We start from the raw sequence: 23,302 nt of genomic DNA, 5'->3' as shown, positions 1-23,302 counted from the left end.
GCGCCACCGTGCTGCGTGCTAGCCAGTCAAGGAGATGATTATACCCGGTGGGCCGAAGGGCCTGTATCTCTACACTAAACCAAACCAAACATGATTACAATCAGGCCGTCCACAGTGCACAGATGTGGGGTAAAGGGCATATTATTTAATCAGAGGTAAACAAGGGAAGTGTTATTTTATAATTAGTTCTAATCTGCTCTGTGACTGTAAAGGGAGGGAGCCACTCAGGAACTACAGAAAGGCACAAAAAGCTGGAGTAACTCAGCGGGACAGGCAGCATCTCTGGAGAGAAGGGTCTCGGCCCAAAACGTCACCCATTGCTTCTCTCCAGAGATGCCGCCTGTCCCGCTGAGTTACTCCAACACTTTGTGCCTATCTTCGGTGTAAACCAGCACCTGCAATTCCTTCTTGCACACTGCACCTCAGCGACATGTGACAATAATGTCTCATTGAATTGAAAGCCAGCAGCATTGGTCTTGGACATGAGGAATGGTCAACCTCAGGAAATGGGTCTCAGCACAACACAGGTAGAAACAGGGTGATATCAGTTGTTATCAGGCAACTGAACCATCCTACCACAACCGGAGAGCAGTGCTGAACTACTATCTACCTCTTTGGTGACCCTCGGACTATCTTTGATTGGTCTTTGCTGGCTTTTCCTTGCACTAAACCTTATCCCCTTATCCCCTTATCCCCACTAAACCTTATCCCCTTATCATAGAAGCATAGAAAATAGGTGCAGGAGGAGGCCATTTGGCCCTTCGAGCCAGCACCGCCATTCATTGTGATCATGGCTGATCATCCACAATCAGTAACCTGTGCCTGCCTTCTCCCCATATCCCTTCATTCCGCTAACCCCCAGAGCTCCATCTAACTAGAGCTCTATCTCATCAGTCCCTTCCTTTGTCCCGCCCCCCCTGACATCAGTCTGAAGAAGGGTCTCGACCCGAAACGTCACCCATTCCTTCTCTCCTAGATGCTGCCTGACCCGCTGAGTTACTCCAGCATTTGGTGAATAAATACCTTCTATCTCATCATGTATCTAAAAATGGCTGGATTGTAATCAGGCACTTTTTGCGTCTGTCTTCGGTTTAAACCAACATCTGCAGCCCCTTCTTACACAAGAAGGGACTGTGCCAGAGGTAGTTAATAAATAAGTGAAAATATCTGGCTGCACTTTGAGCTGGAGTTGGATACTCCCCGCCACAAAGCCGAAGCTCAAAAAGGCGAGTCGGTACAAAAATTGTCCGTACAGGAAATACAGCAGAGTCAAGACTCCACCTGCCTGCGGACAGATCCATTACTCTAAACATCGTAGGCTCGCAGGCTGAGAGCAGGGAGAGTTGGTGGGTCGGTCTGGAGACATCTCTCTCTGGAATGGGAGGTGTGAGATCGATGTTGGACTTGCCCCCTCTCCGATGGTTGCCTTGGCTGGACCTGCCAACCTTCCTGGTCTTCCTGATGGTCTTCCTGGGGCTGGCGGCCCTGAGGAAGCTCTGGGTGGACCGCCATCTGCCCCCCGGCCCACCCATGTGGACCCTGGCCGCCAACGTATTCCTCGGGTCCAAGGCCCCCCACCTGGCCTTGACAGAGGTAAGCAGACACCTTCTCCTGCGTAAACCTTGAACCAGCCTAGTCGCTCCAGTCTTTCAACATATGACAGTCCCGCCATTCCGGGAATTAACCTAGTAAACCTACGCTGCACGCCCTCAATAGCAAGAATATCCTTCCTCAAATTTGGAGACAAAAACTGCACACAGTACTCCAGGTGCAGTCTAACAAGGGCCCTGTAACAACTGAACCATCCTACCACAACCAGAGAGCAGTGCTGAACTAATATTAGCGACCCTCGAACAATCCTTGACCGGGCTTTGCTGGCTTTACGTTGCACTAAACGTTATTCCCTTATCATGGATCCATACACTGTGGACGGCTCGATTGTAATCATGATTTGTCTTTCTGCTGGCTGGTCAGCACGCAACAAAAGCTTTTCACTGTACCTCGGTACACGTGAAAATAAACTAAATATAACGTGACTAAACCCAACTCAATAAAGGTGGTACATGCTCGCACCCCATGTAGGAATGAGGAGGGGTGGTGATTTTGATTTTGAGGGGGGATCTGTGCTTCGTACATAACAAAAAAAGCTTTGGTACGAGGAAAGAAAGTTGGCACAGGAACAGGTCACGGAGATCGAGACCAAATGCTGGAGTAACTCAGCGGGACAGGCAGCTTCTCTGGAGAGAAGGAATGGGTGACGTTTCGGGTCGAGACCCTTCTTCAGATTGAGAGTCGGGGTGGGGTGAGGGGGCAGGGAAACGAGAGATATAGACGATGATGCGGAGAGATAAAGGACAATGTGGATGAGAGAGTGGGATAACGTAGAACTAGTGTGCGGGGATTGCTGGTCGGCATGGACTCGGTGGGCCGAAGGGCCTGTTTCCGAGCTGTGTCTCTAAACTGAAGTCCTCTATCTCAGCAATATCTGGTGTAACCAGATTCTTGTAGTGTGACACCCAGAATAAGTGCCGGCAATTATCCCAGCGACCGAATGCAAATTGAAAGGTGCAGCGTCTCGTATTTCGCTTGGGCTGCTCAGAGCCCCGGTGGGTAGACAACACAAAATGCCGGAGTAACTCAGCGGTGATAAAGGAAGGTTGTTAGCTGTTTGTCGGGTGAGAACGAGAAGCTGGTGCGACTTGGGTGGGGGAGGGATGGAGAGAGAGGGAATGCCGGGGCTACTTGAATTACAGAAATTAATATTCATACCGCTGTGTTGTAACATCGACCTCTAACCTCAGGTAACCCTTGCTTTCACTCTCTCTCCATCCCTCCCCCTTCCCAGTTCTCCGACCAGTCTTGCTGTCTCCGACTACATTTTATCTCTGCTTGTTTTGAACAGATAAGAAAAAACACCTAACAATGATCTATTCTACATTTTCCTTGATCTCCTTTGTCCCATTTTCACACCTTACACTTCCCGTATCTATAACCATATAACCATATAACCATATAACCATATAACCATATAACCATATAACAACTACAGCACGGAAACAGGCCCGTTCGGCCCTACCAGTCCACGCCGACCATTCTCTCTGACCTAGTCTCATCTACCTGCTCTCAATAGTCAATAGTCAATAGTCAATAGTCGTTTATTTGTTACATACACATAAATGTGTAGTAAAATGAAACATTACCCACAGTTGAACAATAAGACCAATAAGATTAATCAATAAAAATGCAATAACACATACAATCACAACTAACACCAAACAAAAAGAAACATCCATCACAGTGAGTCTCCTCCAGTCCCTCCTCACTGTGATGGAAGGCCAGAATGTCTTTTTCTCTTCCCTGCCGTCTTGTCCCGCGGTCAGGCTGTTGGAGTTGCCACGTCGGGGCGGTCGGGGCTCCCGATATTGAAGCCCCCGCCGGATGGTGAAAGGTCCGTGGCGGGCCGACCCAAGCCCCGCGATTCGGGGCGGGCGGACACGTTGCCTCTGCCGCTGCCGGAGCTCCCGATGTCGGCCCCCATCCAGGGGCCTGCGGGCTTCCGACGTCCACGCGGCCCGCGCCGGAGCCTCCGGAGACGAGTCGCAGCCGTTCCCGCAGCATTCGCAGGCAGCCAGCGCCGCAGGTGGTGAGTCCGGACCGCGGGCTCTGCGAACCAGAGACCCAGGTGGTCCCAGGTGCATGGCCGGTGGTAGGCCGCAACGGGAACGGAGACACGATACAGAACAAAGGTCGCGTCTCCGTTCTGGAGAGAGAATGTTACAGTTACAGTTCCCGTTCCCTCCCACCCCCCCCCCCCCCCCCAAAACATAACATACAACACTACATCATATTAACACTACAATTGAGACAAAAACAACAAAAAACACAAAAGACAGACGGACTGCAGGCAGCGCTGGCTCCTCCTCCTCAGACCATAACCCTCTAATCCCCTCTTATCCATAAACCTATCCAATTTACTCTTATATAATAAAATCGAGCCTGCCTCCACCACTTCCACCGGAAGCCCATTCCATACAGCCACCACCCTCTGAGTAAAGAAGTTACCCCTCATGTTACCCCTAAACTTTTGTCCCTCAATTCTGAAGCTATGTCCCCTTGTTGGAATCTTCCCCACTCTCAAAGGGAAAAGCCTACCCACGTCAACTCTGTCCGTCCCTCTTAAAATTTTAAAAACCTCTATCAAGTCCCCCCTCAACCTTCTACGCTCCAAAGAATAAAGACCCAACCTGTTCAACCTCTCTCTGTAGCTTAAGTGCTGAAACCCAGGCAACATTCTAGTAAATCTCCTCTGCACCCTCACCATTTTGTCTCCCTCTCCCCTGACACCAGTCTGAAGAAGGGCTTCGAGCCGAAACGCCACCCGTTCCTTCCCTCCAGAGATGTTGCCAGCCCCGCTGAGTTACTCCGGCATTTTGTGTTGTCTACCCACCGGGGTTCTGAGCAGCCCAAGCGAAATACGAGACGCTGCACCTTTCAATTTGCATTCGGTCGCTGGGATAATTGCCGGCACTTATTCTGGGTGTCACACTACAAGAATCTGGTTACACCAGATATTGCTGAGATAGAGGACTTCAGTTTAGAGACACAGCTCGGAAACAGGCCCTTCGGCCCACCGAGTCCATGCCGACCAGCGATCCCCGCACACTAGTTCTACATTATCCCACTCTCTCATCCACTCCCTGTACATCAGGAGAGGATTTACAGAGGGACAATTAGCTCACAAACCCGCCCAAAGTAACCAACAAACCCTAAAGACGCAGGGTGGAAACAGGCCCTTCGGCCCACCGAGTCCATGCCGACCAGCGATCCCCACTCTCTCATCCACAGGAGAGGATTTACAGAGGGACAATTAGCTCACAAACCCGTCCAAAGTAACCAACAAACCCTAAAGACGCAGGGTGGAAATAGGCCCTTCGGCCCATCGAGTCCAGCGATCACCCGATCACACCGGTTCCACGTTATCCCACTTTCTTACACACTCCCCGTACACCAAGAGACACAGTCACAGAGGGCCAATTAACCCACAAACCCGCACGACTTTTTGGGATGCGGGAGGAAACCGGAGCACCCGGAGGAAACCCACGCAGTCACAGGGAGACGTGAAAACTCCACACAGACAGCACAGCACCCGAGGTCAGGATCAAACCTAGGGTCTCCGGTGCCGTGAGGCAGCACCTCTACCTCAAAGGTTACGGGGAGAAGGCAGGAGAATGGGGTTGAGAGGGAAAGATAGATTTTTTAGATTTAGATTTAGAGATACAGCGCGGAAACAGGCCCTTCGGCCCACCGAGTCCGCGCCGCCCAGCGATCCCCGCACATTAACACTATCCTACACACACTAGGGCCAATTTTTACATTTACCCAGTCAATTAACCTACAAACCTGTACGTCTTTGGAGTGCGGGAGGAAACCGAAGATCTCGGAGAAAATCCACGCAGGTCACGGGGAGAACGTACAAACTCCGTGCAGACGGCGCCCGTAGTCAGGGTCGAACCTGAGTCTCCGGCGCTGCATTCGCTGTAAGGCGGCAACTCTACCGCTGCGCCACCGTGTCGTGATCAGCCATGATTGAATGGCAGAGTAGACTTGATGGGCCGAATGGCCTAATTCTGCTCCTGTGGCATGTTACCAGCTGCTCCACTGTGCCGTTCCCTGCGTCTCGAAAGAAGATCGTTCTGAATGCCACCCTTTTCTCATTCAGTCTGAGCACGAAGAAGGGTCCTGACCCAAAGCGTCTCCTGTCCACATCTTCCAGAGACGCTGCCTGACCCGCTGAGTTACTCCAGCACGTTGTGTCTGCCTTCTTGAACCGTCTCATTCATGATGAAGAACCTCCCAGAGGCCAGGCCATTGTGACCCAGGGGTGCAACACAGAAGGACCTGGTATCCCTGTGGAGATGAGGTGAAGTTCCTCATCTCCATATCCCCACATGCCCCCTTCTCCTTGACGATGAAGGCCAATGGTTCAATGATACAATGGTGCTTTATTGTTACAGGTACCTACCTGTACAGGTGCACCTCACCGTACGATGTGGTTACATTCCATCGAGGGAGTACAGAGAAGGTTCACCAGATTGATTCCTGGGATGGCAGGACTTTCATATGAAGAAAGACTGGATAGACTCGGCTTGTACTCGCTGGAATTTAGAAGATTGAGGGGGGATCTTATAGAAACTTACAAAATTCTTAAGGGGTTGGACAGGCTAGATGCAGGAAGATTGCTCCCGATGTTGGGGAAGTCCAGAACAAGGAGTCACAGTTTAAAGATAAGGGGGAAGTCTTTTAGGACCGAGATGAGAAAGTTTTTTTTCACACAGAGTGGTGAATCTGTGGAATTCTCTGCCACAGAAGGTAGTTGAGGCCAGTTCATTGGCTATATTTAAGAGGGAGTTAGATGTGGCCCTCGTGGCTAAAGGGATCAGGGGGTATGGAGAGAAGGCAGGTACGGGATACTGAGTTGGATGATCAGCCATGATCATATTGAATGGCGGTGCAGGCTCGAAGGGCCGAATGGCCTACTCCTGCACCTATTTTCTATGTTTCTATGTTCCGATAAACCGCAAGTTGAAAACGCAGGGCGCTAACCCAGGAAGAGATCAAAATTCAAAATTTGAAGTACGGTTTCTACTGAATGTGTCTCGTTTTTGCACCATCGCAAAGTCGAAATATTGTACGTCGAGGAGCATCTGTACTGAAGCCCTTTGTTTTACAAACAATTCAGTAAAGTCATACCGGAGCCATGGGTTAGTCAGGGGTGATGGGGTGAAGGCAGGAGATTGGGGTTAGGAGGGAAAGATAGATCAACCATGATTGAGTGGCGGAGTAGAATTGATGGGCCGAATGGCCTAATTCTCCTCCTATAACAGGAGCTTCTGAACAGCGATTCCCGCGCGGTAACACTATCCTACACACACTAGGGATAATTCACATTTACACCAAGCCAATTAACCTACAAACCTGGACGTCTTTGGAGTGCGGGAGGAAACCGAAGTTCTCAGAGAAAACCCACGCAGGTCACGGGGAGAACGTACAAACTCCGTACAGACAGTACCCGTGGTCGGGATCGAACCCGTGTCTCTGGCGCTGTAAAGACAGCGACTCTCCGGTTACGTTTCCAACATTTTTCTTTTTATGTTTGAATATAGTCGTGACTCCGTTTATGTTATCCCCCTCACTTTGAGCTAGCTGCTTAACAGGTTCCACAACCTTACAATTAATAATACGTTGCACCATGTTGGTAGTTGCTACCATAGAACCATTCTAATGCACCCATTCACAGTCATTCTCTTTGTTCCACACCTCCCTCCTCCCCTTCTCTCTGACTGACAACTAACTGGGGCGGCACGGTGGCGCAGCGGTAGAGTTGCTGCCTTACAGCGCCAGAGACCCGGGTTCCATCCTGACTACGGGCGCTGTCTGTATGGAGTTTGAACGTTCTCCCCGTGACCGGCGTGGGTTTTCTCTGGAATCTCCGGTTTCCTCCCACACTCCAGATATGTGCAAGTTTGTAGGTAAATTAGCTTTGTGGTGTGTGTGTGTGTGTGTGTGTGTGTGTGTGTGTGTGTGTGTGTGTGTGTGTGTGTGTGTGTGTGTGTGTGTGTGTGTGTGTGTGTGTCTGTTCGACATGGACTCAGAGGGCCGAAGGGCCTGTTTTCATGCTGTATCTCTAAACTGAACTAAAGTAAACTATAGACAGACAAAAATCCTGGAGTAACTCAGCAGGACAGGCAGCATCTCTGGAGAGAAGGAATGGGTGACGTTTTGAGTCAGGACCCTTCTTCAGACTAATGTAAAGTCAGCTTCTTAACATAGTGACACTTAATTATTTTATTTATTTTTTAATATTGAGATAGCGCGGAAACAGGCCCTTCGGCCCACCGAGTCCACACCGACCAGCGATCCCCACACATTAACACTATCCTACACACACTAGGGGCAATTTTACATTCATACCAAGCCAATCAATCTACAAACCTGTACGTCTTGGGAGTGTGGGAGGAAACCGAAGATCTCGGAGAAAACCCACACAAGTCAAAGGGAGAACGTACAATCTCCATACAGACAGCACCTGTCGTCAGGATCGAACCCAGGTTTCTAGCGCTGTAGGGCAGTAGCTCTACCACTGTACCACCGTGCCACCCTTTTACTTTCAGCCTCTGTTCAGGTCGTACCCTAGAAAGCATTTTACCAGGATGCATCACAGCTTGGTTTGGGAACTCCATCCAAGACCGCATGAAATTGCAGTGAATTGTGGACGCAGCCCAGACCATCACACAAACCAACCTCCCTACCATTGACTCCATCTGCACCTCACGCTGCCTCGGCAAGGCCAGCAGCATCATCAAGGACCAGTCTCACCCCGGCCACTCCCTCTTCTCCCCTCTCCCATCGGGCAAAAGGAACAGAAGTGTGTAAACGCACACCTCCAGATTCAGGGACAGTTTCTTCCCAGCTGTTATCAGGCAACTGAACCATCCTACCACAACCAGATAGCCGTGACTATCTACCCCTTTGATGACCCTCGGACTATCCTTGATCAGACTTTGCCGGCTTTACCTTGCACTAAACGATATTCCCTTTGTCATGTATCTATCTGTACGCTGTAAGTGGATCGATTGTAATCATGTATTGTCTTTCCGCTGACTGGATCGCACGTAACAAAATAGCTTTTCACTGTACCTCGGTACAAGTAACAATAAACAGGACTGAAACCAAACTGAAATGAGGCAGCTTGCAGGAGCCTTTCCAGAATTCCACACTTATTCTCTTCCGATCTCTGTCCCTGTTTAAGCTTTCCCAACAGTACGGGAACATTCTAACCTGTTACGTCTTCGGCATGCCTATGGTTGCACTCAACGGATACCAGATCATTCAAGAGGCCCTCGTCCAACATGGAAGAGAATTTGCCGACCGCCCCTATATTGCACTCCTGGAGGACCTCTCGAAAGGTCAAGGTAATAGACGCTAAGAGTTTTGTTTCACCTCCTCGTTTACATCTCCAAGTTTGCGGATGACACAAGGCTGGGTGGCAGTGTGGAGCTGCGATGAGGATGCTATGAGGCTGCAGGGTGACTTGGGCGGGTTGGGTGAGTGGGCAGAATGCAGTATAATTTGGACAAATGTGAGGTTATCCACTTTGGTGGCAAGAACGGGAAGGCAGAGTATTATCTGAATGGTGTCAGATTAGGAGAAGGGGAGGTGCAACGAGACCTGGGTGTGCTTGTACATCAGTCACTGAAAGTAAGCGTGCAGGTACAGCAGGCAGTGAAGATAGCTAATGGCATGTTGGCCCTCATTACGAAAGGATTTACGTTTAGGAGCAAGGAGGTCCTACTGCAGTTGTACAGGGCCCCGGTGAGACTGCACCTGGAGTATTGTGTGCAGTTTTGGTCTCCTAATTTGAGGAAGGACATTCTTACTATTGAGGGAGTGCAGCGTAGGTTCACATAGGTTAATTCACGGGATGGCGGGACTGACGTATGATGAAAGAATGGGTCAACTGAGCTTGTATTCACTGGAATTTAGAAGAATGAGAGGGGATCTTATAGAAACATATACAATTCTTAAAGGATTGGACAGGCTAGATGCAGGAAAAATGGTCCTGATGTTGGTGGAGTCCAGAACCAGCGATCACAGTTTAAGAATAAGGGGTAGGTCATTTAGGACTGAGAGGAAGAAAAACGTTTTCACCCAGAGAGTTGTGAATCTGTGGAATTCTCTGCCGCAGAAGGCAGTGAAGGCCGATTCACTGGATGTTTTCAAGAGAGAGTTAGATATAGCTCTTAGAACTAACGGAATCAAGGGATATGGGGAGAAAGCAGGAATGGGGCACTGATTTTGGATGATCAGCCATGATCATATTGAATGGCAGTGCTGGCTCGAATGGCCGAATGGCCTCCTCCTGCACCTATTTTCTATGTTGCTATGTTTCTTGGTGATGTTTGGACCATTAGTTTAGTTTAGTTTAGAGAAACAGCGCGGAAACAGGCCCTTCGGCCCACCAGGTCCGCGCCGACCAGTGATCCCCGCACATTAACATTATCCTACACACACTAGGGACAATTTTACATTTACCAAGCCAATTTACCTACATACCTCTGCGTCTTTGGACTGTGGGAGGAAACTGAAGATCTCGGAGAAAACCCACGGGGAGAACGTACAAACTCCGTACAGACAGCACCCGTAGTCGGGATCGAACCCGGGTCTCCAGCGCAGTGACTCTACTACCGCTGTGCCACCATGCTGCCCATTAAGAACAAGCTTTTGCATTTCTATTTCAATAAAATGGTGTAAAATGCAGTTCACTGGTTTAAGGTGAAGGGGAAAAGATTTAATAGGAACCCGAGGGGTAACTTTTTCACACAAAAAGTGGTGGGTGTATGGGACCCAAAATGTCATCCGTTCATTCCCTCCACAGTTGCTGCCTGGTCCACTGAGTTCCTCCAGCACTTCGTGTTTTGCTCAAGATTCCAGCACCTGCAGTTTCTCTGTGTCTGTGTTGATATCGAGATGCTAATTTTCCTTTTCCTCTTTACTATCAGGCATCATTTTGGCCCACTACGGGAGGTCCTGGAAGCAGCAGCGTAGGTTTACACTGACGGTGCTGAGAAATTTTGGTTTGGGCAAAATCGCCTTTGAAGAGAACATTCTGGAAGAAGTCCAGTATTTGACTAATGTCTTCAAAGCATCAGAAGGTAAGTGCCTGAGAATGAGTAGGTGGCAGCGGTAGAGTTGCTGCCTCACAGCGCCAGACACCCGCGTTCGATCTCGAGTACGGGTGCTGTCCGTAGGGAGTTTGCACGTTCCCACTGTGGGCTTTCTCCGAGATTGTCAGTTTCCTCCCACACTCCAAAGAGAATTGTAGGTTAATTGGCTTGGAGTGTAAATTGTGCCGCAGTTATTGTTAGTGTTCACAGCGTTAATGTGAGGGGAATCGCTGGTCGGCGCGGTACGGGTGTCAGAGGTTTACGGGGAGAAGGCAGGAGAATGGGGTAGGAGGGAGAGATAGATCAGCCATGATTGAATGGCGGAGTAGACTTGATGGGCCGAATGGCCTAAATCTACTCCTATCCCTTATGACCCAGTGGGGCTGAAGGGCCTGTTTCCACGCTGTATCTCGAAACTAAACTATAACTAAAATGAGTTACTCCAGCTTTGCGTCTAAAACTAAATTGATTCAGGTTGATATGTAGAGCAATGGCCTCTCCAGGATCATGTCCAGTTGTGGGCGGTCTGCCATTCCCGCAGCAGCGTAGACGGAGGAATTGGGAGTGGGGGACAGTCTGAAAAAGGGTCTCGATCCGAAACGTCACCCATTCCTTCTCTCCAGTGACGCTGCCTGTCCTGCTGAGTTACTCTGGCATTTTGTGTCTACCTTCAACTTATACTCTCGCGCTTCTTAACAGGAGATGGGGGGGGGGGGGGGGGGGGGGGGAACAGAGGAGGACCCGGCTTGGAATACCTTGTAACATTGTCACTGCCCTTCATGTGGCCACTCTTTGCATACCTTGGGAATTCGAAGCAGAGAATATCACCGTGACTTGGAGTCTTCATTCATTCATTCATTCGTTCTTTCGTTCTTTCGTTCACTTTCCATTGGTCAGGTCGACCTTTCAACCCTGGTCCTAAGATCACCAGCGCCGTTTCCAACGTGATCTGCTCCGTGGTGATGGGCAGACGATTCCACTACGAAGACAAGACGTTCACGAGGCTGGTGGAACTGTTGGAGGAGAACCTGGTGCTTCAGACGACAGCGTGGGCGATGGTGAGGGGGGCGCCCGGGCGCGGGGACCTGAACGGGGCCCGATTAAATTGGTGGTCTTTCGTTTTAGTTTAGTTTTGCAGATACGGCGTGGAGATGGGCTGCTTTGACCCACCGAGGTTCTTATCCGTACACTAGTTCTATCCCACACACACTAGGGACAATGGCTCAGTAGTAGAGTTGCTGCCTTAGAGTGCTAGAGACCCGGGTTCAATCCTGACTACGGGTACGTTCTTCCCGTGACCGCGCGGATTTTCCCCGGGTGCTCCGGTTTCCTCCAACATCCCAGGGATGTGCAGGTTTGTAGGCTAATTGGCTGGGTACAGTTGTAAATTGTCCCTCATGTGTGTAGGATAGCGCTAGTGCACGGGGTGATCGCTGGTTGGCGTGGGCTCGGTGGGCCGAAGGGCCTGTTTCCACGCTGCATCTCAAAAGCCTAAAGTCTAAAGACGATCTGCCGAAGCCAATTCACCTACAAACCAGCTGGCTTTGGGACGTGGGAGGAAACCGGAGCACCCGGAGGAAACCCACGCGGTTACAGGGAGAAGGTACAAACTCCGTACAGACAGCGCCCGTAGTCAGGATCGAACCCGGGTCTCTGGTGCTGTGAGGCAGCAACTCTACCGCTGCACCGCCACCCTGCTCCTGTCGATGTAGATGTTCTGTAAAATGTCTTCACAGTGAAATGTGGATGTGGAAGATGGGTCTCGACCCGAAACGTCACCCATTCCTTCTCTCCCGAGATGCTGACTGTCCCGCTGAGTTACTCCAGCATCGCGTGTCTACCATGTGGATATTGATTTCTCCAACTTCAAATAACTCTTTCATCTGCTCTCCCTCTCTCCGCCTCTCCCCCCCACCCACCCTAGTGTCCGTAACAGTTTTACTGATGCCCTGTCATGTTCCATTACCTGTGTGACTCGTTGTCACCTATCCCACTGCCAACAATGGACCATTGTGGGCTTCACCTTTCCTTGGTCATCGCCGTTTCTTTTTGCATATCTTCTGTTCATTTCTCCCTTTACCACCAATATCTCTCACTCCCCTCTCCCCTCTTCTGAAGAAGGGTGAATGAATGAATGCTTTATAGTCACATTTGACAAGTCGCAGTGAAATTCTTTGCTTGCACACCCAAGGTATGCAAAGAGCCGCCACATAAAGGGCGCCGACAAAGTTTGAAAGTACACCGCGGGCCAGCCCCCCCCTCCCCCTCCCCCTCCACCTCCCTCATGCTGGTTCCCCCCCCCCCCTCCCCCTCCACCTCCCTTATGCTGGTTCCCCCCCCCCCCCTCCCTTTCCCCCTCCCTCATGCTGGTTCCCCCCCCCACACACCAGATCCTCCGACGTTCCTTCCCCCAGGAGCGGCGTCCTAACTTCCACGTCCACGTCCGTCGGTCAGTGGCATCATCGACCGCCGCACTGATCTCTCCACCATCTCTGCGCTGGTTGAGAGGGGAAAGATTTAATAGGGATCCATTAAATCCGTCCCGAAACGTCACCTAATTCCCGGAATGGCGGGACTGTCATATGTTAAAAGACTGGAGCGACTAGGCTTGTATACTCTGGAATTTAGAAGGATGAGAGGGGATCTTATCGAAACGTATAAGATTATTAAGGGGTTGGACACGTTAGATGTTGGGGGAGTCCAGAACAAGGGGCCACACAGTTTAAGAATAAGGGGTAGGCCATTTCAACCTCGCCCTGTAGCTCAGGCCCCTCGAGTCATAGAAAGATAGAAAAAGGTGCAGTTGGAGGCCATTTGACCCTTCGAGACAGCGTCGCCATTCAATGTGATCATGGCTGATCATCCACAATCAGTAACCCGTGCCTGCCTTCTCCCCATATCCCTTGATTCCACCAGCCCCTAGAGCTCTATGTAACAGAGTCCTGGTAACTATACTCGGAACAGCCCTTGTAGCTTGACCCGGCCCTTGTAGCTAGGGCGGCACAACACAAACCTCAACAACGAACTACAGACTGGTTATGATGGCACTGCCATTAATATGGGCTTATTAATTTATTACATTGTTCATTATTATCATTATTGTCTCTGTGTATTGTGTTCACTGGCCTTTATTCAGATCTAACTAAGAATTTCATTTTGTCGTTGTTGATAGTTTAGTTTAAAGTTTAGAGATACAGCACGGAAACAGGCCCTTCGGCCCACCGCGTCCGTGCCGACCGGCGATCCCCGCACGGTAGCGCAGCGGTAGAGTTGCTGCTTTACAGCGAATGCAGCGCCGGAGACTCAGGTTCGATCCTGACTACGGGTGCTGCACTGTAAGGAGTTTGTACGTTCTCCCCGTGACCTGCGTTGGTTTTCTCCGAGATCTTCGGTTTCCTCCCACACTCCAAAGACGTACAGGTCTGTAGGTTAATTGGCTGGGTAAATGTAAAAATTGTCCCTAGTGGGTGTAGGATAGTGTTAATGTACGGGGATCGCTGGGCGGCACGGACCTGGTGGGCCGAAAAGGCCTGTTTCCGGCTGTATATATATGATATGATATGATATTTAGAACGGAGATGAGGAAAAACTTTTTCAGTCAGAGAGTTGTGAATCTGTGGAATTCTCTGTCTCAGAGGGCAGTGGAGGCCAATTCTCTGAATGCATTCAAGAGAGAGCTAGATAGATTTAAGGCAGAGGTAGATAGAGCTAGATAGAGCTCTTAAGGATAGCGGAGTCAGGGGGTATGGGGAGAAAGCAGGAACGGGGTACTGATTGAGAATGATCAGCCGTGATCACATTGAATGGCGGTGCTGGCTCGAAGGGCCGAATGGCCCTACTCCTGCACCTATTGTCTATTGTCTATTGTTCCTTCCCTCCCCCCCCCAGCAGAGATTCCACCTGACCCACAGAGTCACTCCAGCTTTTCATGTCTGCCTTCCATTTAACCCTTCATCCGCAGTTCCTTCCCACACACGCAAGGTTAACGTCTCGTTCTTCCTTGTTCTTCAGATGTACTCCGTGGTGCCTTTCTTTGGCTATTTCCCTGGACCGCACCAGAAGATATTCAAGAACCAGCGCTCCATCGAAGCCATCCTCCAGGGCTTCATCGACCAACACCGCGAGACTCGGAGCGGTGAAACCATCCGAGATTTTATTGACGCGTACCTACAGGAGATGGAAAAGGTGGGCCCAGAAGTGGAGTCACTTCAGTTTGTTGGCGAGTAGGCGCACGTGACAATTTAGTTTCTTTCATCTTTCAGCTGACCACAGGGGGGCAGTATAGACAATAGACAATAGGTGCAGGAGGAGGCCATTCGGCCCTTCGAGCCAGCGCAGCCAGTCAATGTGAATTCGGCAGATCATTCACAATCAGTACCCCGTTCCTGCCCTCTCCCCATACCCCCTGACTCCGCTATCCTTAAGAGCGTTTCATTCAGAGATACAGCGCGAAAACAGGCCCTTAGGCCTGCCGAGTCCACGCCGACCAGCGATCCCCCACACACTAACACTGTCCTACACACACTAGGGACAGTTTTACAATTATCCCAAGCCAATTAACCTACAAAGCTGCATGTCTTTGGAGCGTGGGAGGAAACCGGAGGTCAAGGGAGAAGGTACAGGCAGCACCCGTAGTCAGGATCGATCCCGGGTCTCTGGCGCTGTGAGGCAGCAACTCTGCCGCTGCGCCACCGTGCCGCCCTGATGTGAAAGAGGGACGATGGCCTTCTTCTGTCTCTCAGTCTGAAGAAGGGTCTCGACCCGAAGCGTCACCCATTCCTCCCCTCCAGAGATGCTGCCCGACCCGCTGAGTTGCTCCGGTATTGTGTGTCTATCTCCGGTGTGAACCAGCGTCTGCCGTTCCCTCCCACACCGTCTTTGTTGTGTTCGCAGGAACAGGGATGTAAGACGTCCTGCATGACGGAGGGTAATCTGCTCCATAACGTTATCGACCTGTTCATCGCCGGCACTGAAACGACCACAAACACCCTCCAGTGGGGGCTGCTAATCATGATGCTCTACCCCGACATACAAGGTAAAAGGGCGGCGGGTAGAGCCGCTGCCTCACAGCGCCGGAGACCCGGGTTCGATCCCGACTGCTGGGCGCTCTCCGTACGGAGTTTGCACGTTCTCCCCGCGTGAGTTTTCTTCAGGATCTTCAATTTCCTCCCACGCTCCAAAGACGTACAGGTTTGCAGGTTAATTGGCTTGGTGCAATTGCAACTTACCCCTCGTGTGCGTAGGACAGTGCTAGTGTACGGGGTGATTACTAGTTGGCATGAACCTGGTGGGCCGTAGGGGCCTGTTTCCGCACTGTGTATCTCTCAAGCCTAAAGTCAAATGGGATGGGTAAACGTGGGCAGCCAACATCTTAAATGAAACACAGAGGCTTTTTCTGGATAGAGTGGATGTGGAGAGGATGTTTTCACTAGTGGGAGAGTCTACGCCCAGTACAGACTGTGTGCTAATAGAAGAGAGGAGATCTTATCGAAACGTATAAGATTATTAAGGGGTTGGACACGTTAGAGGCAGGAAACATATTCCCAATGTTGGGGGAGTCCAGAACCAGGGGCCACAGTTTAAGAATAAGGGGTAGGCCATTTAGAACTGAGATGAGGAAAAACTTTTTCAGTCAGAGAGTTGTGAATCTGTGGAATTCTCTGCCTCAGAAGGCAGTGGAGGCCAATTCTCTGAATGCATTCAAGAGAGAGCTGGATAGAGCTCTTAAGGATAGCGGAGTCAGGGGGTATGGGGAGAAGGCAGGAACGGGGTACTGATTGAGAATGATCAGCCATGATCACATTGAATGGCGGTGCGTACAGGCTCGAAGGGCCGAATGGCCTCCTCCTGCACCTATTGTCTATTGTCTAACCAGTCAGCGGAAGGACAATACGTGTTTACAAATGAGCCATGCACAGTGTATAGATAAAGGGAATAACGTTCAGTGCAAGGTAAAGCCAGCAAAATCTGATCAAAGATGGTGCCAATGTTTCCAACGGGGTAGATAGTTGTTCAGGACTTCTCTCTGGTTGTGGTAGATGGTTTGTCGGCAATGGGCCTGTACTCGCTGGAGTTTAGAAGGATGAGGGGGGACCTCATTGAAACTCGCCGAATAGCGAAAGGCCTGGATAGAGTGGATGTGGAGAGGATGTTTCCACCAGTGGGAGAGTCTAGGACCAGAGGGCACAGCCTCAGAATAAAAGGAGGACAAGTCAATGGATATTTCTAAGGTGGAGAATGACCGATTCTTCATTAGTGCGGGTGTCAGGGGTGATGGGGAGAAGGCAGGAGAATGGGGTTGAGAGGGAGAGATGGATCAGCCATGATTGAATGGCGGAGTAGACTTGATGGGCCGAATGGCCTAATTCTGCTCCTAGAAATTATGAACTTATGACTTCTCAAAGGCAGCTAGGAATGGGCAATAAAAGCTGGACTTGCCGTAACCCATGAAGACAAAATGAGGGCACTAGCCAATTGGCAGAGGGGACTTGATGGGCCAAATGGCCTAATTCTGCTCCTATCACCTTTAGTTTAGAGATACAGCGCAGAAACAGGCCCTTTTGGGCCCACCGGGTCCGCGTCGACCAGCGATCCCCGCACACTAACACTATCCTACACACACTAGGACATTTTTTACATTTACCAAGACAATTAACCTACAAACCTGTACGTCTTTGGAGTGTGGGAGGAAACCGAAGATCTCGGAGAAAACCCACGCAGGTCACGGGAAGAACGTACAAACTCCGTACAGACGGCGCCCGTAGTCGGGATCGAACCCGGGTCTCCGGCGCTGCATTCGCTGCAAGGCGGCAACTCTACCGCTGCGCCCACTTGTGAAATGACGCAGCTGGAGGGACAGGTCGTGCATCGGGAACGGGTGGGCTCTGTAATCCACGGCTTCCCTTTCCACAGAGAGGTGCCAGCGGGAGATAGCCGAGGTGATCGGGTGGACACGTGCCCCGAGCATGGAGGACGGACCCAACATGCCGTACCTCAGCGCGGTCATCCACGAGGTCCAGAGGTTTGGCAACATCGTGCCGCTCGCCGCCGGACACACGACATTCGAGGACGTCACCTTCCGGGGATACCGGCTGAAGAAGGTGACCCTTGCTTTCCTGACCACCTCTTCCCCAGCCCCACTTCAGCTCTCAACCAAGCAAGGGTCAGGGCAGTGTTGTAGAGCAGAGGGCTCTAGGAGTACAGGTACACAGTTCACTGAAAGCAGCGTCACAGGTAGACAGGGAGTGTGGTAGAACAGAGGGTTCTAGGTGTACAGGTAGACATTTCCCTGAAAGTGGTGTCACAGGTAGATAAGGGAGTGTTGTAAAGCAGAGGGATCTAGGAGCGCAGGTACACAGTTCCCTGAAAGTGGTGTCACAGGTAGACAGGGAGTGTTGTAGAGCAGAGGGATCTAGGAGCGCAGGTGCACAGTTCCCTGAAAGTGGTGTCACAGGTAGACAGGGAGTGTTGTAGAACAGAGGGATCTAGGTGTACAGTTCCCTGAAAATGGTGTCACAGGCAGATAGCGAGCGTTGTAGAGCAGATGGATCTAGGAGCGCAGGTACATAGTTCCCTAAAAGTGGCGTCACAGGTAGATAGGGCGTGTTGCAGGACACAGGGATACAGGAGTGTAAACACCAGCATCTGCATTTCCTTTCTACACTTGACAAATTTCCTTAGTCTTCTAAGGACGTTGGTGTGATTTCTTGGTCAATGAACTTAAACGGCACAGTGGCACAGCGGGTAGAGCTATTGCCTCACAGCGCCAGAGACCCAGGTTCGATCCTGACCACGGGCGCTGTCTGTACAGAGTTTGTACGTTCTCCCCTCGACCTCGTGGGTTTTCTCTGAGATAGACAATAGACAATAGGTGCAGGAGGAGGCCATTCAGCCCTTCGAGCCAGCACCGCCATTCAATGTGATCATGGCTGATCATTCTCAATCAGTACCCCGTTCCTGCCTTCTCCCCATACCCCCTGACTCCGCTATCCTTAAGAGCTCTATCTAGCTCTCTCTTGAATGCATTCAGAGAATTGGCCTCCACTGCCTTCTGAGGCAGAGAATTCCACAGATTCACAACTCTCTGACTGAAAAAGTTTTTCCTCATCTCAGTTCTAAATGGCCTACCCCTTATTCTCAAACTGTGGCCCCTGGTTCTGGACTCCCCCAACATTGGGAACATGTTTCCTGCCTCTAACGTGTCCAACCCCTTTATAATCTTATACGTTTCGATAAGATCTCCTCTCATCTTCGGTTTCCTCCCACACTCCAAAGACGTACAGGTTTGTGGGTTAATTGGCTTGGTGTAAATGTGAATTGTCCCTAGTGTGTGTAAGATAGCGTTAGTGTGCGGGGATCGCTGGTCGGTGCGGACTCAGTGGGCCAAAGGGCCTGTTTCCGCGCTGTATCTCTAAACTAATACTTGTACATTGGGTAGAACTTCACTCTCTAGAATTGATAATGACACAGATATTTGATGCTGCTTTCTATTTGTAGAAGACTCTGGTCATCATAAACCTGGCATCGGTTTTATCGGATGAAACACAATGGAAGTACCCTAAAGAATTTAATCCGGAGAACTTTCTGAACGAGAAGGGGGAATTCTTCAAGCCGGACGCATTTGTTCCATTTTCAATGGGTGAGTAACCAAACCGTGGTGTTGGAATTAGAGGTTCCAGCCAGTGTTCAATTAATTTAACCTTCATTCAGTGGCGGCACGATGGCGCAGCGGTAGAGTTGCTGCTTCACAGCGCCGGAGACCCGGGTTCGATCCCGACTACGGGTGCTGTCTGTATTGAGTTTGTACGTTCACCATAATGACCCGCGTGGGATTCCTCCGAGATCTTCAGCTTCCTCCCACACTCCAAGGCATACAGGTTTGTAGGTCAATTGGCTTGGTATGAATGTAAAATTGTCGTGTGTGTGTGTGTGTGTGTGTGTGTGTGTGTGTGTGTGTGTGTGTGTGTGTGTGTGTGTGGGATAGTGTTAGTGTGCGGGGATTGCTGGTCAGCACAGACTGGGTGGGCCTGAGGGCCTTGCTGGTCAGCACAGACTGGGTGGGCCTGAGGGCCTTGCTGGTCAGCACAGACTGGGTGGGCCAGAGAGCCTTGCTGGTCAGCACAGACTGGGTGGGCCTGCGGGCCTTGCTGGTCAGCACAGACTGGGTGGGCCTGCGGGCCTGTTTCCACACTGTATCTCTAAACTAAACTAAAATTCTAGCTGTGAACACTTCTGCGTGAATGGCGCAGAGTGATAGCACAGAAACGGGCCATTCGGCCCAACCCATCCATGCTGACCAAGATGTCCCATTTGGCCCATCGCCTGCATTCGGCCCATATCCCTCTAAACCTCGCGTACGAAGAAAGTGCAGATGCTGGTTTACACCGAAGATAAGCACAAAAAGCCGGAGTAACTCAGCGGGTCAGGCAGCATCTCAGGAGAGAAGGAATGGGTGATGTTTCAGGTCGAGATCCTTCTTCAGACCCGAAACGTCACCCATTCCTTCTCTCCTGAGACGCTGCCTGACCCGCTGAGTTCCTCCAGCTTTTTTTGTGATACCTTCGATTTGCACCAGCATCTGCAGTTATTTTCCACAAGTTGTGTATGGTATGGTTTGGTAATGCTCACGCCCTGGTGAACCTGTCTGTTCCAGGTCTGCGAGCCTGCCCGGGCGAGAAGCTGGCCAAGATGGAGCTCTTCCTGTTCTTCACTTCTCTGCTCCGCGACTTTGAGTTCTATTGGCCTGACCCGGCCACCACTCCCAGCCTGCAGCCCGTGTACAAGGTCACGCTCGGCCCACGCCCCTACAAGCTGGGGATAAGGTGCAGGAAGGCTCCCGGTAATGGGGCCACACTCCCATCGGACTGACACCGGAGATGGCTTTCAGGAAACCGGGACCACGCTGGATTGGAATAGAGGACAACAGACAACAGACAACAAACAATAGACAATATACAACAGACAATAGACAACAGACAACAGACAACAGACAATATACAACAGACAATAGACAATAGACAATATACAACAGACAATAGACAACAGACAATTGACAACAGACAACAGACAATAGACAATAGACAATAGACAATATACAATATACAATATGCAATAGGCAATAGACAATAGACAATAGACAACAGACAACAGACAATAGACAATAGATAATAGACAACAGACAACAGACAACAGGCAACAGACAATAGACAATAGATAATAGACAACAGACAACAGACAATAGACAATAGGCAATATACAATAGACAATAGACAACAGACAACAGACAATAGATAATAGATAATAGACAACAGACAACAGACAACAGACAATAGATAATAGACAACAGACAACAGGCAACAGACAATAGACAATAGATAATAGACAACAGACAACAGACAACAGGCAACAGACAATAGGCAATATACAATATACAATAGACAATAGACAACGGACAATATACAATAGACAACATACAACAGACAATAGACAACAGACAATAGATAACAGACAACAGACAATATACAATAGACAACAGACAACAGACAACAGACAACAGACAATATACAACAGACAACAGATAATAGACAACAGACAATAGACAACAGACAATAGACAACAGACAACAGACAACAGACAATATACAATAGACAACAGACAACAGACAACAGACAACAGACAATATACAACAGACAACAGATAATAGACAACAGACAACAGACAACAGACAATATACAACAGACAATATACAATAGACAACAGACAACATACAACAGACAACAGACGATAGATAACAGACAATATACAATAGACAACAGACAACAGACAACCAACAACATACAATATACAACAGACAATAGACAACAGACGCAGGAGTCGGCCATTCGGCCCTTCGAGCCAGCACCGCCATTCAGTGTGATCATGGCTGATACCAGTGTTGCAGTGCTAGTATTTTAGGTGCCGGAGCTGTCACTGGGTGCCGGAGCGGAGCTCCGGTGAGCTCCAGCACCACCGCACCCCGGTTGTCTACCCGTCCCAGCCGTTCCCGGAGACTGTCTAGACAAGTCTCGGACGGATTCTCTACCTTCCTTTCACGATGCCGTGCAAGATAATGTATGTGGCTTGGTCGGTAAATTGTCCCTAATGAGTAGGATCGAACTGGTTTACGAGTGATCATGGTATCACAAAACACTGGAGCAACTCAGCGGGTCAGGCAGCATCTCTGGAGCCTGTATCCGCACAGTATCTTTGAACTAAACATCATCGATAGAGAGTCCGTCCCCTGTGATATTCTCCAGCATTTTGCGTCTTTCTTTAGTATAAACCAGCATCTGCAGTTCCCGGTTATTTCATTTGGAATAACCAAATTTAGACTGGAGCGACTGGGCTTGTATACACTGGAATTTAGAAGGATGAGAGGGGATCTTATCGAAACGTACAAGATTATTAAGGGGTTGGACACGTTAGAGGCAGGAAACATGTTCCCAATGTTGGGGGAGTCCAGAACAAGGGGCCACACAGTTTAAGAATAAGGGGTAGGCCATTTAGAACGGAGATGAGGAAAAACTTTTTCAGTCAGAGAGTTGTGAATCTGTGGAATTCTCTGCCTCAGAAGGCAGCGGAGGCCAATTCTCTGAATGCATTCAAGAGAGAGCTAGATAGAGCTCTTAAGGATAGCGGAGTCAGGGGGTATGGGGAGAAGGCAGGAACGGGGTACTGATTGAGAATGATCAGCCATGATCACATTGAATGGTGGTGCTGGCTCGAAGGGCCCAGTGGCCTACTCCTGTACCTATTGTCTATTGTCTATTTAAGTTGTCCTTTTAAAATAATTTTCATGAAGAAATGGTGCATTTGTAAATAAATTCTTGCAGGATGATAAGTGGATGGACTGAGAGGTGGTGGGATCATTTCTTCCTGCGTCGCGAGAAAGAAAGGTTTAATGATTAAGTGAGTTATCACTGGTTTAAATGTGACCCCAATGACTGGTTGAAATTGCACATCTTGCCTGATGGTGGCGGCGTTGAGCCATTAAAGCACAACCATTCACAAGGTCTCGACCCAAAACTCTGCCTCCACAGATGCTGCTCGTCCCACTGAGTTCTTCCAGCAGTTTTATCGTTTCCGCCCCATTCACGTAGAGCCCGTTTTATCATTTCTGCACCATTACACCAGGTAGTGTACAAAGGCAAAAATGGCCGAGTGCAGAACAAAGTGTCACAGAGCTTTACAATTGCAGAGAGAAAATTGCAAGGTGCGCAATGAGGTAGGTTGGAAGATCGGGACGACATCCTTAGCTTATGGGGAACCATTCAGTAGCCATAGAAAGCATCCTACCAGGATGGGTCACCTATTCCTTTGTTCCAGAGATGCTGCCTGACCCGCTGAGTTACCAGCACATTGTTAATCTTTGGTTAATCTGCCAACACAGAGTGCACCACAGCGGAGATAGGAGACATTTGGGTCAGGACTCTTTTACTGGAGGGCTTGACTCCAAACGTTACCTATCTAGGTTAATTCCCGGAATGGCGGGACTATCATATGTTGAAAGACTGGAGCGACTAGGCTTGTATACACTGGAA

General features: G+C 49.9%; 1 protein-coding gene across 1 annotated transcript; it reads left to right on the top strand.

Annotated features, from left to right (window-relative positions):
- The first annotated feature begins 1,223 nt into the window (after window positions 1-1,223).
- Window positions 1,224-22,606, top strand: LOC144611340 (cytochrome P450 2J2-like). The gene is made up of 9 exons (XM_078430399.1): window positions 1,224-1,593; window positions 8,810-8,972; window positions 10,560-10,712; window positions 11,622-11,782; window positions 14,736-14,909; window positions 15,618-15,759; window positions 17,637-17,824; window positions 19,221-19,362; window positions 20,377-22,606. The coding sequence occupies exons 1-9, from the start codon at window positions 1,378-1,380 to the stop codon at window positions 20,589-20,591; spliced, it is 1,554 nt and encodes a 517-aa protein (XP_078286525.1). The 5' UTR covers window positions 1,224-1,377; the 3' UTR covers window positions 20,592-22,606.
- Window positions 22,607-23,302: the final 696 nt, after the last annotated feature.

Source organism: Rhinoraja longicauda, chromosome 40 (genome assembly GCF_053455715.1).
Source record: "Rhinoraja longicauda isolate Sanriku21f chromosome 40, sRhiLon1.1, whole genome shotgun sequence".
Taxonomy (NCBI): domain Eukaryota; kingdom Metazoa; phylum Chordata; class Chondrichthyes; order Rajiformes; family Arhynchobatidae; genus Rhinoraja; species Rhinoraja longicauda.
The sequence above is the reverse complement of the archived record's forward strand: the minus strand, read 5'-3'. Positions and strand labels throughout refer to the sequence as shown.